The following is a 16640-nucleotide window of genomic DNA, read 5'->3' as shown; positions in this document are numbered from 1 at the left end:
GGAGCACACCCTACGTGGAATAATGGACAGGGCCCTTGAGGCAGAACAGAGGGCGGAAGAGGAGGACTTCCTTACCTCTCAAGGCCCCCTTTATCCAGACACTGTTCCTGCTTGCCCACCTGGAACACAGGAAGAGGAGGAGGAGGATGAGGATGAGGATGAGGATGAGGATTGTATCAGCAGCATGGAGGTGGAGCCTAGCACTCAACAGCAGCAGTCTTCAAGGGATCATTTACAGTCCCAAGGAACACGTGGACTTTTACGTGGCTGGGATGAGGTGGCTGAGGATCCTGTCGTCCTCAGTGACCCAGAGGACTGTGCGCCGAATGCCTTTGCAAACCTACGCTGCATGGCCTCCCTGATCCTGCAAAGCCTGCGTAAGGATCCTCGTGTACGTGCTATCAAGGAGAGGGATCATTACTGGCTGGCAACTCTCCTTGATCCACGTTACAAGAGTAAGGTAACGGATCTTATGTTGCCATCGCAGAGGGAGCAGAAGATGAAACTACTGCGGGAGGCCTTGCAGAAGGGTCTGTGCAATGCGTTCCCAGAACCGGGGGGATTACCAAAACCTGGCCCTGGACAACGTCTTGCTGAGGCTTCGGTGAGTCAGAGAAGGAGCGGTGGAGAAGGTGGCCGTCTGACCGATGCGTTCAGACAATTTTTTAGTCCGCAGCCCCAAGGTCTGACCGGTTCCAGCAACCATCGCCAGCGTCTGGTTTACATGGTCCGGGAATACCTAGCGGCAAGATCCGACTTGGACACCTTCCCCACGAAAAATCCTCTGGCTTACTGGGTCTTGAGGATGGATCACTGGCCAGAGCTTGCACAGTACGCAATTGAGCTACTGGCTTGCCCTGCATCCAGTGTTCTTTCAGAACGCACATTCAGTGCTGCTGGAGGCTTTGTGTCCGATCACAGGGTACGCCTCTCCACCGACTCTGTTGATCGACTGACCTTCATCAAAATGAATCAGGCTTGGATCAACACCGGCTACCAAGCACCTGATGCTGATGTTACTGAATAAGAATTTTGTGTTGAAATATCAGATCCCTTTGAGACTGCTGATGCTGAGTGACTGTCCTGTTGTGCTGCTGATGGAATATCCTTCTCCTCCTCACTTTTCATGCTGTTAGCTAGTAAGAAATGTTGTTTTTCTGTGCTCCGCCACCAGTGCCTAAGGCCTAATTTTTCTGCCCCTGTTTAACAGGGGCGCCTAATAACAATTTTTGATGCAATACTTGGCACGTGGCTCCTTGTTGCGCTCCAATTACAGATATTGGGAGGGGTTGCAGTGTTATGTTGCGTCTACGGACACATTTTTATGCCCCTGTGTAACAGGGGCGCCTAATAACAATTTTTGATGCAATACTTTGCACGTGGCTCCTTGTTGCGCTCCAATTACAGATATTGGGAGGGGTTGCAGTGTTATGTTGCGCCTACGGACACATTTTTATGCCCCTGTGTAACAGGGGCGCCTAATAACAATTTTTGATGCAATACTTTGCACGTGGCTCCTTGTTGCGCTCCAATTACAGATATTGGGAGGGGTTGCAGTGTTATGTTGCGCCTACGGACACATTTTTATGCCCCTGTGTAACAGGGGCGCCTAATAATTTTTGATGCAATACTTTGCACGTGGCTCTTTGTTGCGCTACAATTACAGTATGTTTGAGGGGTGCCCTTTTTTCTACAATTTTGCTTTCCCAAAAAGATAATGCCACCCCCCCACCACCCCTAAAATAATCGAGATATTGTTCCCACACAGCACGTGCGCAAGCAGTATTAAATTACTTTGTTCCTATAATAATTTAATGTTGTGCAGGGACATTTCTAAACACGTGCCACTACTAGAGACACACAGCAGGTGTGATATTTGAAGGAATTTTTAATTTTTTTTTTTTCACTTTAAACATCATTAAAATCGCTGCTCCGGAAAAACGGCCGTTTTTAAAATATTTTTTTCGATTGATACATGTTCCCTGGGGCAAGACCCGGGTTCTGAAAGACGTTTACCAACATTAAATGGTCTTTAAAATGATCGTTTTTGAATTCGAACGTTCGAGTCCCATAGACTTCAATGGGGTTCTAAATGTTCGCGCGAACCCGCGGTCTGTTTCGAACGTTCTGATGCGAACCGAACCCGGGTATGTTCGGCTCATCCCTAATCACCACCAATCATTTCAGCTGAGCTTCCCCATTGTTGGAATTTAATCTTTAGACATGGGGAGGACTTCACCAGGAATCTGATCTGCTGATCCCAGCTGAGCAGGCAGATAGCTGGTCCGTGTCCGCTCCATTTCGCTCCATTTTCTGCACAAAATGCAAGCACAGTGGCCCAGATTCAGCTAGCAATTGCGCCTGCTTAACCGTAGTTACGCAGCGCAATTGCTCACTTGAGCCGGCGTAACGAGTTCTCCTGATTCAGAGAACTCGTTACGCCGACTGCAGCCTAAAATCTGCGTGGCATAAGGCTCTTATGCCACGCAGATTTTAGGCTGCATTCTTGCGTTGACCGCTAGGGGGCGCTCCCATTGTGGTCAGCGTATAGTATGCAAATTGCATACTTACGCCAATTCACAATGTTGCGCGCCCCCTGCGTACGCAAGTTACGTCGGTTGCGTACGGCATCTTTAGCGTAAGGCTGCCCATGCTAAAAGCAGGGGCAGCCAATGCTAAAGGATACCCGGCGTTCCCGCGTCGTTCGCGTAAGTGAATCGTGAATGGCGCTGGACGCCATTCACGTTCACTTAGAAGCAAATGACGTCCTTGCGACGTCATTTGCCGCAATGCACGTCGGGAAAGTTTCCCGACGGAGCATGCGCTGTACGCTCGGCGCGGGAGCGCGCCTAATTTAAATGATTCCCGCCCCCGGCGGGATCATTTACATTGCGCGCGCTTACGCCGGGCAATTTTGCCGGCGCGCCCTCGCAATTTACGGAGCTACTGCTCCGTGAATCGAGGGCAGCGCAAATTATTTGCGGTGGCGTAGGGCAAAATCGTTGCCCTGTGCCTCCGCAAATAAGGCGCAAATCGTACCTGAATCCGGGCCAGTGTTTTCCCATGTACCAGTGAAACCTTGGATTGCGAGTAATGCTTTTAACGAACGTTTCGCAATACAAGCTTTTTTTTTTTTTTTTTTATCCTGACTCGGTTTGCTAGTGTTGTCTCGCAAAATGAGTAGGATTCAAGCCACAGCGGTGTCCAGTACTGCATTTGGCCAGAGGTTGTGGGGGGGCGCTGGAGCCGATCGGAGCCGTTCGGAAATACTCTTTCCCCAAGCCTTTCCGAGTTCAGCCGATCTGTCCCCGAGAATTACTGAGGCTCTCCGCCCCCCCCAACCTCTGGCCACATGCGGTATTGCAATCACATAGGAGTCAATGCGGAACAAATTATTTTCGTTTCCATTGACTTCTATGGGGAAACTCGCCTTGATATGCGAGCAGTGGTGGCTGGTACTCAAAGTTTTTGGGGGGGCGCAAACGAAAAAAAAAAAATTCTTTCCCGAAACGCGCAGGTGTGAATGGGGCTTAAAAGCAAGCAGAATTACAAATACAGCAGACATAACGGAGACCCCAATGGGAAGAAAAGACAGAACTGGAGAAAAAAAAAGTGAATTTGACCTAACTGGGCACACAAGTTCATACATTTTATATAAATATGACAAATCTGATTGGTGAGAAAATAATTAGCTAACCAATCATGGTCCTCTTCCAGGTGTACAGGGGCCCCCTCCTATAGGACAGGTGTACAGGGGTCCCCCTCCTATAGGACAGGTGTACAGGGGTCCCCCTCCTATAGGACAGGTGTACAGGGGTCCCCCTCCTATAGGACAGGTGTACAGGGGTCCCCCTCCTATAGGACAGGTGTACAGGGGTCCCCCTCCTATAGGACAGGTGTACAGGGGTCCCCCTCCTATAGGACAGGTGTACAGGGGTCCCCCTCCTATAGGACAGGTGTACAGGGGTCCCCCTCCTATAGGACAGGTGTACAGGGGTCCCCCTCCTATAGGACAGGTGTACAGGGGCCCCCTCCTATAGGACAGGTGTACAGGGGTCCCCCTCCTATAGGACAGGTGTACAGGGGTCCCCCTCCTATAGGACAGGTGTACAGGGGTCCCCCTCCTATAAGACAGGTGTACAGGGGTCCCCCTCCTATAGGACAGGTGTACAGGGGTCCCCCTCCTATAGGACAGGTGTACAGGGGTCCCCCTCCTATAGGACAGGTGTACAGGGGTCCCCCTCCTATAGGACAGGTGTACAGGGGTCCCCCTCCTATAGGACAGGTGTACAGGGGTCCCCCTCCTATAGGACAGGTGTACAGGGGTCCCCCTCCTATAGGACAGGTGTACAGGGGTCCCCTCCTATAGGACAGGTGTACAGGGGTGCCCTCCTATAGGACAGGTGTACAGGGGTCCCCCCTCCTATAGGACAGGTGTACAGGGGTCCCCCTCCTATAGGACAGGTGTACAGGGGTCCCCTCCTATAGGACAGGTGTACAGGGGTCCCCTCCTATAGGACAGGTGTACAGGGGTCCCCTCCTATAGGACAGGTGTACAGGGGTCCCCCTCCTATAGGACAGGTGTACAGGGGTCCCCTCCTATAGGACAGGTGTACAGGGGTCCCCCTCCTATAGGACAGGTGTACAGGGGTCCCCTCCTATAGGACAGGTGTACAGGGGTCCCCTCCTATAGGACAGGTGTACAGGGGTCTCCCTCCTATAAGACAGGTGTACAGGGGTCCCCCTCCTATAGGACAGGTGTACAGGGGTCCCCCTCCTATAGGACAGGTGTACAGGGGTCCCCTCCTATAGGACAGGTGTACAGGGGTCCCCCTCATATAGGACAGGTGTCCCCCTCCTATAGGACAGGTGTACAGGGGTCCCCTCCTATAGGACAGGTGTACAGGGGTCCCCTCTGCTCAGCCTTACCTGCTCCACCTTGGTCAGGCCGCCCATCTTGTACCTGATGAGGTTGTAGATCTCCTTGGGGTAGAAGAGTGACCTCAGGAACTCCATGGCCGGGGATGATCCGCTCTCTGCGATCGCCGCCTCCACACACACCGGCCGTATTTATAGTAGCAGCGGCCGGCCCCGCCCCCACCTTTCACCAGCCGCCAATCGCTGTGCGGAGGGGCGTGGCGTGCTGCTTCCAGTGACAGCTAGGTGCCGCGCCCGCCATACAGGGAATGCTGAGCCCTGTGGTGCACACACCATGATGGGGGAGGAATGGAGGTATTCCCAGCTCTGTGTATCTGTATTCCTCATGTCTCTGGAGAGGGGACAACCCATTGATGACTATGGGCAGCACCAGCTCAGCTTTATGTCATGTATCCTCATGGTACTGTCAGTGCAAGATAGCAGTGCCCATAGACATTAGAAGATCATCTCTGGGTGCAATTGTCTGTATTGAAGACACATTCATTACTATTGTTTCCATCTAGATAAACCAATCTCCCCCACCTGCCTCCTTTCCCTCTTCCTACCTATTGGATTGGAGAAACCATTATAAATATCTATATATATATATATATATAGATATATATACAGTGGCGGCTGGTGCTCAAAATTTTTGGGGGCGCAAACGTAAAAAATAAAAATAAAAAACGTGCCTATCAAATGCAGCCACTGTGCCATCAATTGTCACCACTGTGCAATGCCATCAAACACAGTCACTATGCCATCAATTCGCACCACTGTGCCATGCCATCAAACGCAGCCACTGTGCCATCAATTGTCACCACTGTGCCATGCCATCAAATGCAGTCACTATGCCATCAATTCGCACCACTGTGCCATGCCATCAAATGCAGTCACTGTGCCATGCCATCAAATGCAGCCGTTGTGCCATGCCATCAAACGCAGTCACTGTGCCATGCCAAACGCAGTCACTGTGCCATGCCATCAAACGCAGTCACTGTGCCATGCCATCAAACACAGCCACTGTGTCATCAATTGTCACCACTGTGCCAATTGTCACCACTATGCCCCTCAATTGTCGCCACTGTGCCAATTGTCACCACTGTCCCCCTTAATTGTCGCCACTGTGCCCATTGTCACTACTGTGCCCATTGATGCCACTGTGCCCATTGTCACTACTGTGCCCATTGTTGCCATTGTGCATGTCACTGTGCCCTTTAATTGTTGACACTGTGCCCTTTGTCGCCTCTGTGCCCTGTAAAATGCACTTACCTTAATTCTTTCGACGTCCCTCGATGTCTTCTCCCGCCTTGGTGACGCTTCAGCCAATCAGGTTACCGATAACCAGAATCGGCGAACCTGATTGGCTGAGACGTCCGTCAGTCTTATCTAAGGAACGCACCCCGTACGTTCCCTGGATAAGACATCCGGGAGACGAGGGCTGTACTCGGAAAGCCTATCAGAGCCGCTGGCTCTGATAGGCACTTCCGCAGCACCAACCAGCTGCCGTTATTCAGGTGGTCGGCGCTCAATTTCCGGCCACCTGAATAGACCAGCGGCAGCTGGCAATAATAACATACATTCATGCAATGCATGAATGTATGTTATTTTCAGTGGCAGTGTGGAGCCAGAGGGGGCGGAGCTCCAGCGCCCTCTATGGACGAACCGCCACTGTATATATATCTATATATATATATAAAGATAGATAGATAGATATATATATATAGACATATCTATATATATATACACACACTGTATGATGCATACTGGTCCCATCATTTACTAATGGCCATATCTACCTTTGCAGAAAACAATTGAAGAGCTGAAGGGTTTCGGATTCACAACCACTTCAACCCCGGAAGGATTTTCCCCCTTCCTGACCAGGACATTTTTTGCGATACAGCACTGTGACGCTTTAACCGACAATTGCACGTGCGACGTTGTACCCAAATAAAATTGACGTCCTTTTTTTCCTCACAAATAGACCTTTCTTTCAGTGGTATTTGATCACCTCTGCTGAGTTTTTATTTTTTGCACTATAAACAAAAAAAATAAAAAACGACAATTTTGAAAATAAATAAATATATATTTTTTTACTTTCAGCTATAAAACATTCCCCCCCCCCCCCCAAAAAAAAAAATGTATTCATCAGTTTAGGGCGATATGTATTCTGCTACATATTTTTAGTAAAAAAAAAGAAACACCGCAATAAGCGTATATTGATTGGTTTGCGCAAAAGTTATAGCGTCTACAAAATAGGGAATAGATTTATGGCATTTTTATTATTTGTTTACTAGTAATGGCGGCGATCTGCGGTTTTTAGCAAGACTGCAACTGCAAGAGCAGACACTGAACTGACCTTTTTGACACTTTTTTGGAACCAGTGACATTATTACAGTACATCAGTGCTAAAAATATGCACTGTCATCAGTGGCGGTTCGTCCATAGAGGGCGCTGGAGCGCCACCCCCTCTGGCTCTCGCCCGCCACTGAGTCTAATAACATACATTCATGAATCGCATATTGTTGCCAGCTGCCACTGGTCTATTCAGAGATGGCCGGAATTTGAGCGCCGGCCACCTGAATAACGGCAGCTGGTTGGCTGTGCAGAAGTGCCTATCAGAGCCAGCGACTCTGATAGGCTTTCCGAGTACAGCCCTCGGCTCCCGGATGTCTTATCCTCGGAACGTATGGGGGGTGCGTTCCTTGGATAAGACTGACGGCCGTCTCAGCCAATCAGGTTCCCCGATTCTGGTCATCGGTAACCTGATTGGCTGAAGCATCAACAAGGCGGGAGAAGACATCGAGGGACGTGGAAGGAGTAAGGTAAGTGCATTTTACAGGGCACAGAGGCAACAAAGGGCACAGTGGCATCAAAGGGCACAGTGGCATCAATGGGCACAGTGGTGACAAAGGGCACAGTGGTGACAATGGGCACAGTGGTGACAATGGGCACAGTGGCAACAATTAAAGGGCACAGTGACATGCACAGTGGCAACAATGGGCACAGTGGTGACAATTGATGGCACAGTGGCTGTGTTTGATGGCATGGCACAGTGGCTGCGTTTGATGGCATGGCACAGTGACTGCGTTTGATGGTATGGCACAGTGGCTGCGTTTGATGGCATGGCACAGTGGTGACAATTGATGGCACAGTGGCTGTGTTTGATGGCATGGCACAGTGGCTGCGTTTGATGGCATGGCACAGTGACTGCGTTTGATGGCATGGCACAGTGGCTGCGTTTGATGGCATGGCCCAGTGGTGACAATTGATGGCACAGTGGCTGTGTTTGATGGCATGGCACAGTGGCTGCGTTTGATGGCATGGCACAGTGACTGCGTTTGATGGCATGGCACAGTGGCTGCGTTGGATGGCATGGCACAGTGGTAACAATTGATGGCGCAGTGGCTGCGTTTGATGGCATGGCAACAGTGGTGACAATTGATGGCACAGTGGCTGCGTTTGATGGCATGGCACAGTGGCTGCGTTTGATGGCATGGCACAGTGGTGACAATTGATGGCACAGTGGCTGCATTTGATGGGCACAGTGAGGCTGCAATTTTTTTCTTTTTCATTTGCGCCCCCCCAAAAATTTTGAGCACCAGCCGCCACTGACTGTCATTGTACTAATGACACTGGCAGGGAATGAATTAACATCAGGGGTGATCAAGGTGCTAAATGTGTTCCCTCTATGGGGGAAGGGATCACTGGGAAAACACACAGATCCATCATCCTGCATAGCAGAAAGACAGGATCTGTGTAATCTCCCCTGTCAGAACGGAGATTTGCCTTGTTTACACAGGCAGATCTCTGTTCTGTCACTGCGGGGGGGGGGGGGAACGATCACGGGTTGTCAGCGGACATCAAGTCCGCCGGACCCTGCTGATTGGCCTGGAGGAGAAGCAGGAAGACAATAGCGAATATTCATTCGCTATTGTAACACAACTGGGTGGACCCAGGGCACAGTGCCCTGCGCCCCAAGCCCACCCTTTTTTTAAGCCAACTAGAGCCTCACGCTCTAATCATGTGCAAAAAAAAAAACATTGAAATGCATGCGTCCGGTGCCCTGCATGCAGATTAGGGGCTGGGCACTTAGGCTAGGGCGGCAGCGCCCCTGCCCCTCTAATGAAGCGGCTGCCACTGCCGGGCCCCCCATTTGCCCCTTTCCCCAGCAGCACTTCCAGCTCCCCTTCTCTCCTCTCCCACCAGAAGCTACTCTAGGCACAAAGGGATCACATGCCTGATGACGGGGTCCTGCGTGACTCCAAAACGTTGCACTAACTTTTTGTCATGTGATCATGCTTTATTAAAAAAAAAACTTTGGACTCTACCCAATGATCTGTGGTGTGCTGACACCAGTGGCGGTTTGTCCATAGAGGGCGCTGGAGCGCCGCCCCCTCTGGCTCTCGCCCGCCACTGAGTCTAATAACATACATTCATGCATTGCATGGATCTATGTTATTGTTGCCAGCTGCCGCTGGTCTATTCAGAGATGGCCGGAACTTGAGCGCCGACCACCTGAATAACGGCAGCTGGTTGGCTGTGTGGAAGTGCCTATCAGAGCCAGCGGCTCTGATAGGCTTTCCGAGTACAGCCCTCGGCTCCCGGATGTCTTATCCTCGGGGGGTGCGTTCCTTGGATAAGACTGACGGCCGTCTCAGCCAATCAGGTTCCCCGATTCTGGTTATCGGTAACCTGATTGGCTAAAGCGTCACCAAGGCGGGAGAAGACATCGAGGGACGTGAAAGGAGTAAGGTAAGTGCATTTTACAGGGCACAGCGGCGACAATGGGCACAGAGGCGACAAAGGGCACAGTGGCATCAATGGGCACAGTGGTGACAAAGGGCACAGTGGCAACAATTAAAGGGCACAGTGGTGACTATTGGCACAGTGGCAACAATTGGCACAGTGGCGACAACTGAGGGGCACAGTGGCTGTGTTTGATGGCATGGCACAGTGACTGCGTTTGATGGCATGGCACAGTGACTGCGTTTGATGGCATGGCACAGTGACTGCGTTTGATGGCATGACACAGTGACTGCGTTTGATGGCATGACACAGTGACTGCGTTTGATGGCATGGCACAGTGGTGACAATTGATGGCACAGTGGCTGCGTTTGATGGCATGGCAAATCAGTGACAATTGATGGCACAGTGGCTGCATTTGATGGGCACAGTGAGGCTGCAATTTTTTTCTTTTTCGTTTGCGCCCCCCCAAAAATTTTGAGCACCAGCCGCCACTGGCTGACACATTCCTTATTATCACCACAACATGAGCAGTTCTCTAGCTATGCTGGGAACTCAGTGTGAACTCTCTTCCAATGATCAGACACACCCCCTCACACAGCCATTCACTGGGAAGCTCAGTATGCTGCTGCTTCTCCTCTCCCAGCTCTTATGCAGCTGAGAACAGAGGGAATGTGATCATTTAAAAAAAAGGGAAATTGGGAATTTAGTTAAAAAAATGATATCTTTACAAAAAAAATATCCTTTTATTAAATAAATTTCACAAGCCGATCGTTTAGAATCAGTTTAAGTACAACTAAATTGTATCTGATCGCCACAAACTGAAATTGCTATTTAACCACTTCACTACCAGGCACTTTTCCCCCTTCCTTCCCAGGCCAATTTTCAGCTTTCAGCGCCGTCGCACTTTGAATGCCAATTGCGCCATCATACAACACTGTACCCAAATGAAATAATCTTGATTATTATTCAATAACAGGGGAGAAAGAAAAAAAAATACAAAATAATATACATAATGTGAAGCTGAATTGTTAGGGATCCATTGATTCATTGCGTTGCTTACCAGTGGAGACCAATAGAGCATAGAACAGCACCTAATGAGGCACCCGAAGGTAATCCCCCACAGCGGACACGGGAAACACTTGATTGCTATGATTGCAAAAAATGATAATAATATAATAATAGGTGGGAGCAGTGGTCTGTTAACCACTTCATTACTGGGCCTTCCTGCCCAGACCAATTTTCAGCTTTCAGCTCTGACGCATTTTGAATGACAATTGCGCGATCATACAACACTGTACCCAAATTATATTTTTATATTTTTTTTCACACAAATAGAGCTTTCTTTTGGTGGTATTTGATCACCTCTGCGGTTTTTATTTTTTGCGCTATATACAAAAAAAGACAGAAAATATTGAAAAAAAAAAAACACAATTTTTTACTTTTTGTTATAATAATATCCCATTTTTTTTTTAATATTTTTTTTCCTCAGTTTAGGCCAAAACGTATTCTTCTACATATTTTTGTTAAAAAAAATTGCAATAAGCGTATATTGATTGGTTTGCGCAAAAGTTATAGCGCCTACAAAATAGTGGATCGATTTATGATTTATTTTTATTTTTTATTTTTTACTAGTAATGGCGGCGATCTGCGATTTTTTTTGTCAGGCCTGCGATATTGCAGCGGACATATCGGACACTTTTGACACAATTTTGGGACCATTCACATTTATACAGCGATCAGTGCTATAAAAATGCACTAATTACTGTATAAATGTGACTGGCAGGGAAGGGGTTAACACTAGGGGGTGAGGAAGGGGTTAAATGTATTCCCTGGGTGTGTTCTAACTGTGTGGGGGGAAGGGACTGACTGGGGGAGGTGACCGATGCTGTGTCCCTATGTACAAGGGACACAACATCGGTCTTCTCTCTTCCTGACAGGACGTGGAGCTCTGTGTTTACACACAGAGCTCCACGTCCCTGCTGTCACGCCGATCGCGGGTACCTGGCGGACATCGCGGCCGCCAGGCATGCGCATCGGCTTCCCAGCGATGCGTCGGGCACAGAGTTTCCCCGCTGTGCGGCCCCAGCGGCGCGCACAGGGAATGTAAACAACAGGACGTCCACCCGGCACTTGAGAGCCGCGCTGTGGACGTCTTTTGTCTACAGCACGGGTCTCAAGTGGTTAACAAGCACAGGAAACACAGTATGTATTCTAGCGGGGACAGCAAATCGAGCTGAAGATAAGAGAATTAAAAAGAAAAAGAGATAAACAGGAAGTAATGGGGAAAAAAAGGGGGGGGTGGGGTGGGAAGGAAAGGGAAAAACAAAGGAAGAAAGAGAACGAAAAAGAAAACAGGAGGGATAAGACGAGAAATATTTGTTGTCCAAACCCACCTACTATATCAAGATACAGTGGAACCTCGAATTTCGAGTAACACGGTTAACGAGCGTTTTGCAATACAAGCACTGTATTTTTTAAATTTCTGACTCGGTTTGCGAGTGTTGTCTCGCAAAACGAGCTGGATTCAAGCCACAGCGGTGTGCAGTACCACGTTTGGCCTGAGGTGGGGGGTGCCGGAGCCGAGCAAAAAGACTTGGAAATACTCCGTTCCTGAACCTTTCCGAGGTTTGTCAATGTCAGCCGAGCTGTCCTCTGGCCTTTTCGTGTGTTTCCGAGGCACTCTGGCTCCCCCCACCTCTGGCCAGATGCGGTATTGCATGCCATTGAAGTCAATGCGGAACAAATTATTTTTGTTTCCGTTGACCTTAATGGGGAAACTCGCTTTGATATGTGAGTACTTTGGATTACAAGCATTCTCCTGGAACGGATTATGCTCGTTATTCTACTGTATGGTGTATAGAAACCCTGGGGGGCAGAGGCAGAGGGTGGAGGGGGTAATTTGAATTGGGGACCGAGGATGCTGATGTAAGAACAGGTTCAGATCTGTGCATGTGCATTAGGTGCACATGTAGTGGGTAGGGCAGTCCATTTTAATGGGCTGCACTACCTGCAAGAAACACAGTGAATGAAGGCATTAACCTTTTTTATTTTTCAAAATTGTGCTGCACCAAGCTGTATGATGCTGCAGCAACATGTGGTTTGGCGCACACGAAAAAGTGCCACGGTTACCGACACAATATTGGGGCCTCTGCTGGAAAAAAAATGTACTATCCGGACCTCTGTGAATTTTAATACCCCTGCCATAAATCACCCAGAGCTCTCCTCCGCAGTAATCTCTTTCCACCACTAGAGGTCACCAGTCTTCCAGGTTGAATAGCAACCAGCTTTTTATTCTATCTCTCTCTATGTATATATTAATCTTGAACCTGTTCACTGGGGGTGCAGCATCCTGACAGCATGGGCTCATTTTAGTGCCTTGTTAAAGTGGAGTTCCACCCATAAATATAACATTACATCAGTAGTTTTAAAAAAATGTCATTAGTCCTTTAAGAATTTTTTTTTTTTTTTTTTTAGATGCCTTTAAAGTGTTGTTGCTAGGCAGAATAGTTAATCTTCCCTCTTCCTGCACCTAGGTGCTTAAGCTTCCTAACCTACACCGGACAGACTCCTGGGAATGTAGTGGGTGTAACTTTCCAGGAGTCTGTGCACTCCCCAGTCTCGAAGAATCATGTGACTTGGACAGTACAGGTGCTGAAACCTGATCTGAAACCTATTACACTGCTTGTGCAGCATTGAGCATGTGCGAGATCTGCAAGGCTGAAATCCAGGAAGTCATACAGTCTGGCTTCATGATGCCCACACTTAAGATGGCCCAAGTCAATTTCTATTTTATAAAGTGTCTAAATGCTGTAACAACCTAACAAAACGGACCTTAGTTTACAGACTAACTTTACTAGAATACATTAAGCTTGTGTATTACAGGGGTATTTATATTTAAAAAGTGAAATTGTGGCCGGAACTCCGCTTTAAGTAGCAATCACATGTCACTACATACAGCATCTCACAAAAGTGAGTACACCCCTCACATTTTTGTAAATATTTTTCCATGTGACAACACTGAAGAAATGACACTTTGCTACAATGTAAAGTAGTGAGTGTACAGCTTGTATAACAGTGTCAATTTGCTGTCCCCTCAAAATAACTCAACACACAGCCATTAATATCTAAACTGCCGGCAACAAAAGTGAGTACATCCCTAAGTGAAAATTTCCAAATTGGGCCCAAAGTGTCAATAGTTTGTGTTTTTGTTATTTGTCATTATTTTCCAGCACTGCCTTAACCCTCTTGGGCATGGAGTTCACAGGTTGCCATTGGAGTCCTCTTCCACTCCTCCATGATGACATCACAGGGCTGGTGGATGTTAGAGACCTTGTGCTCCTCAACCTTCCGTTTGAGGATGCCCCACAGATTACACCCGGAGGAGCTTCTGGTTGTTCTGGGTGGCACATTTACCTCATGGCTCCCCCGAATTCCTAGGGGTGAATGATGCGTATTGCATTTGGAAGAAGTAAAGGATTGTCCGCAACAGGTGCTCTTTTGCTGTGCTCTTTATTACCCAGCCGGGTAAAAACAATAAACTTGTGGTGAGGAAAGTAAAATTGAAAAAGAAGAAAGAACTGCAAATTCAGGCATGATGGTAGGTAAACAGTCCTGCTCCCAAGCGTAACACTTCTCTCACTGACCTGGCAGCCAGAGTATCACTCGAACATTTGTAGGATAAAGTCTCTGCCACAGACCCTCCTCGATGAGCCTCAGAGAGATAACTCTGCCACAGGTCCCCTCTGGATTGTAATCACAGAGTTGATCCTCCTTAAATGAGTTACGTCTGGATCTCCTTCAACTTGTCGCCCAGGTTTCCCGACTGACAGGTGATCAATCCCTCAGTGTCCGGCTATCTTGATCCCCGGGGTTTCTCAAAGCCCTTTTGGATTGCCAGCCTCTCAATGGGGCTCCTCAGACGGACTCCCCACCGAACAGCAATACCGCTTGGGATCCTTAAAGGTGGGAACCCAGTCACTCACTGGGTCACTGTTCAGATGCTCCGGGCCAACATGGGCCAGGATCACCACGTGGCACGCACGCCCGGCCAGGTAGGCCATAACTCCGGGGGGCCGTGATGTGGTCACCCTAAAGGTGGGTGCCACACTCGAAGAAGAAGACCCAGAACCAATGGCATCTGCCTAGTAAATACCCCTTCCCAGCATGCACAGCAAGGTCAAACCCCCCTGATTGGCTGCTGGGAAAGAGCACCCAAACCTTGACTCCACTGCTGCCACCTGCAGCACTGGGGTTGGAAGAACACCCCAGTACAACAGAATAAGCCTACAGTACAGCTAAACTGAGACAGAGACCCTGTTTTGCACTTAATCTGGATCAGAGTTTAACTACACTCTGATCTCCCTGTAAATTTAACTAGCACCGGTACTGTAAAAGTAAAAAAGTAAAAAAAGGCGCTACACTCAATAGGGTTTAGGTCTGGAGACATGATTGGCCAGTCTATCACCTTTACCCTCCGCTTCATTAGCAAGGTGTGAAGGACTTTTATGCAATTGCCTATATGCTTCAGTTTAATTCTCTCTGTGAAGGACTTTTATGCAATTGCCTATATGCTTCAGTTTAATTCTCTCTGTGAAGGACTTTTATGCAATTGCCTATATGCTTCAGTTTAATTCTCTCCCTGCTATTTTAATGTCTGTGTGTTAGGTGTAGAAGGTGATTTCATGGGGACCCGAATGACTCATTCCTCTGCATAACAGACTGTTGAAATGTTAATGTCCCATCCCCAGCCAGCTCTCTATTCTAAAGGGTAATTGATCTATTGTGTGTGTGAAGAAGACCTGTGTTTACCCTTAAGAGATGTGTATTGTATCGTCAGGCTAAATGATTAGATAATTGGCTCATGTTAATTATTCTGATTTCTTCGTTGTAGTAATTAACTTCACTGATGTCATTATCTAAAGAAATGTGCCTTGTCAGGCTCAGCACCAAAGTGTCTACCTATAATCTGTATGGGAGCCCAATGTGTGGAAAGGGGGTGGAGATTTCATTGTTCTTTGATTGATGATTAGCTTGTAAACTGCATATAACTAGCAGCATGCTGCCATTAAAGTGTGTCTTGTTCCAGCATTAAGCTTTGGCTCATGTATGGTCTTTTATGGGAAGAAGGGAATGCTTGACGGGGATATTCTCTACTACCGTCACACAAGGCAGTGGTCATCTTGGAGGTGTGTTTGGGGTCGTTTTCATGTTGGAATACTGCCCTGCGGCCCAGTCTCTGAAGGGAGGGGATCATGCTCTGCTTCAGTATGTCACAGAACATGTTGGCATTCATGGTTCCCTCAATGAACTATAGTTCCCCAGTGCCGGCAGAACTCATGTAGCCCCAGACCATGACCCTCCCACCACCATACTTGACTGTAAGCAAGACACACTTGTCTTTGTACTCCTCACCTGGTTGCCCCCACACACGCTTGACACCATCTGAACCAAATCAATTTATCTTGGTCTCATCAGACCACAGGACATGGATCCAGTAATCTATGTCCTTAGTCTGCTTTTCTTCAGCAAACGATTTGTGGGTTTTCTTGTGTGTCATCTTTAGAAGAGGCTTCCTTCTGGGACGACAGACATGCAGACCAATTTGATGCAGTGTGCGGCATATGGTCTGAGCACTGACCCCCCCCACTCCTTCAACCTCTGCAGCAATGCTGGCAGCACTCATACGTCTATTTCCCAACATAACCTCTGGATATGACGCTGAGCACGTGCACTCAACTTCTTTGGTGGACCATGGCGAGGCCTGTTCTGAGTGCAACCTGTTCTGTAAAAACGCTGTATGGTCTTGGCCACCATGCTGCAGCTCAGTTTTAGTGTCTTGCCAAACTTCTTATAGCCTAGGCCACAGGTGTCAAACACAAAGCCCGCTGGCCAAATCTGGCCCTCCAGGCCATTCCATGGGGCCCTCGCACTTCTCCTGCAGCTGCAGGAGAGCTCCTGACCCCCTCTGTTCCTCC

General features: G+C 48.4%; 1 protein-coding gene across 1 annotated transcript in view; it reads right to left on the bottom strand.

The window, feature by feature from the left end:
* The window catches only part of LOC120935611 (squalene synthase-like), a 68583-nt gene extending 63507 nt beyond the window's left edge, over positions 1-5076 (bottom strand). The window contains exon 1 of the mRNA XM_040347660.1: positions 4930-5076. Coding sequence (XP_040203594.1) covers positions 4930-5016 — 87 coding nt within the window. The 5' untranslated portion in view covers positions 5017-5076. The remainder of the gene's footprint in view (positions 1-4929) is intronic.
* Between the last annotated feature and the right edge of the window lie 11564 nt (positions 5077-16640).

The sequence above is a fragment of the Rana temporaria genome, chromosome 4, assembly GCF_905171775.1.
Source record: "Rana temporaria chromosome 4, aRanTem1.1, whole genome shotgun sequence".
Classification (NCBI taxonomy): Eukaryota; Metazoa; Chordata; class Amphibia; order Anura; family Ranidae; genus Rana; species Rana temporaria.
The sequence above is the reverse complement of the archived record's forward strand: the minus strand, read 5'-3'. Positions and strand labels throughout refer to the sequence as shown.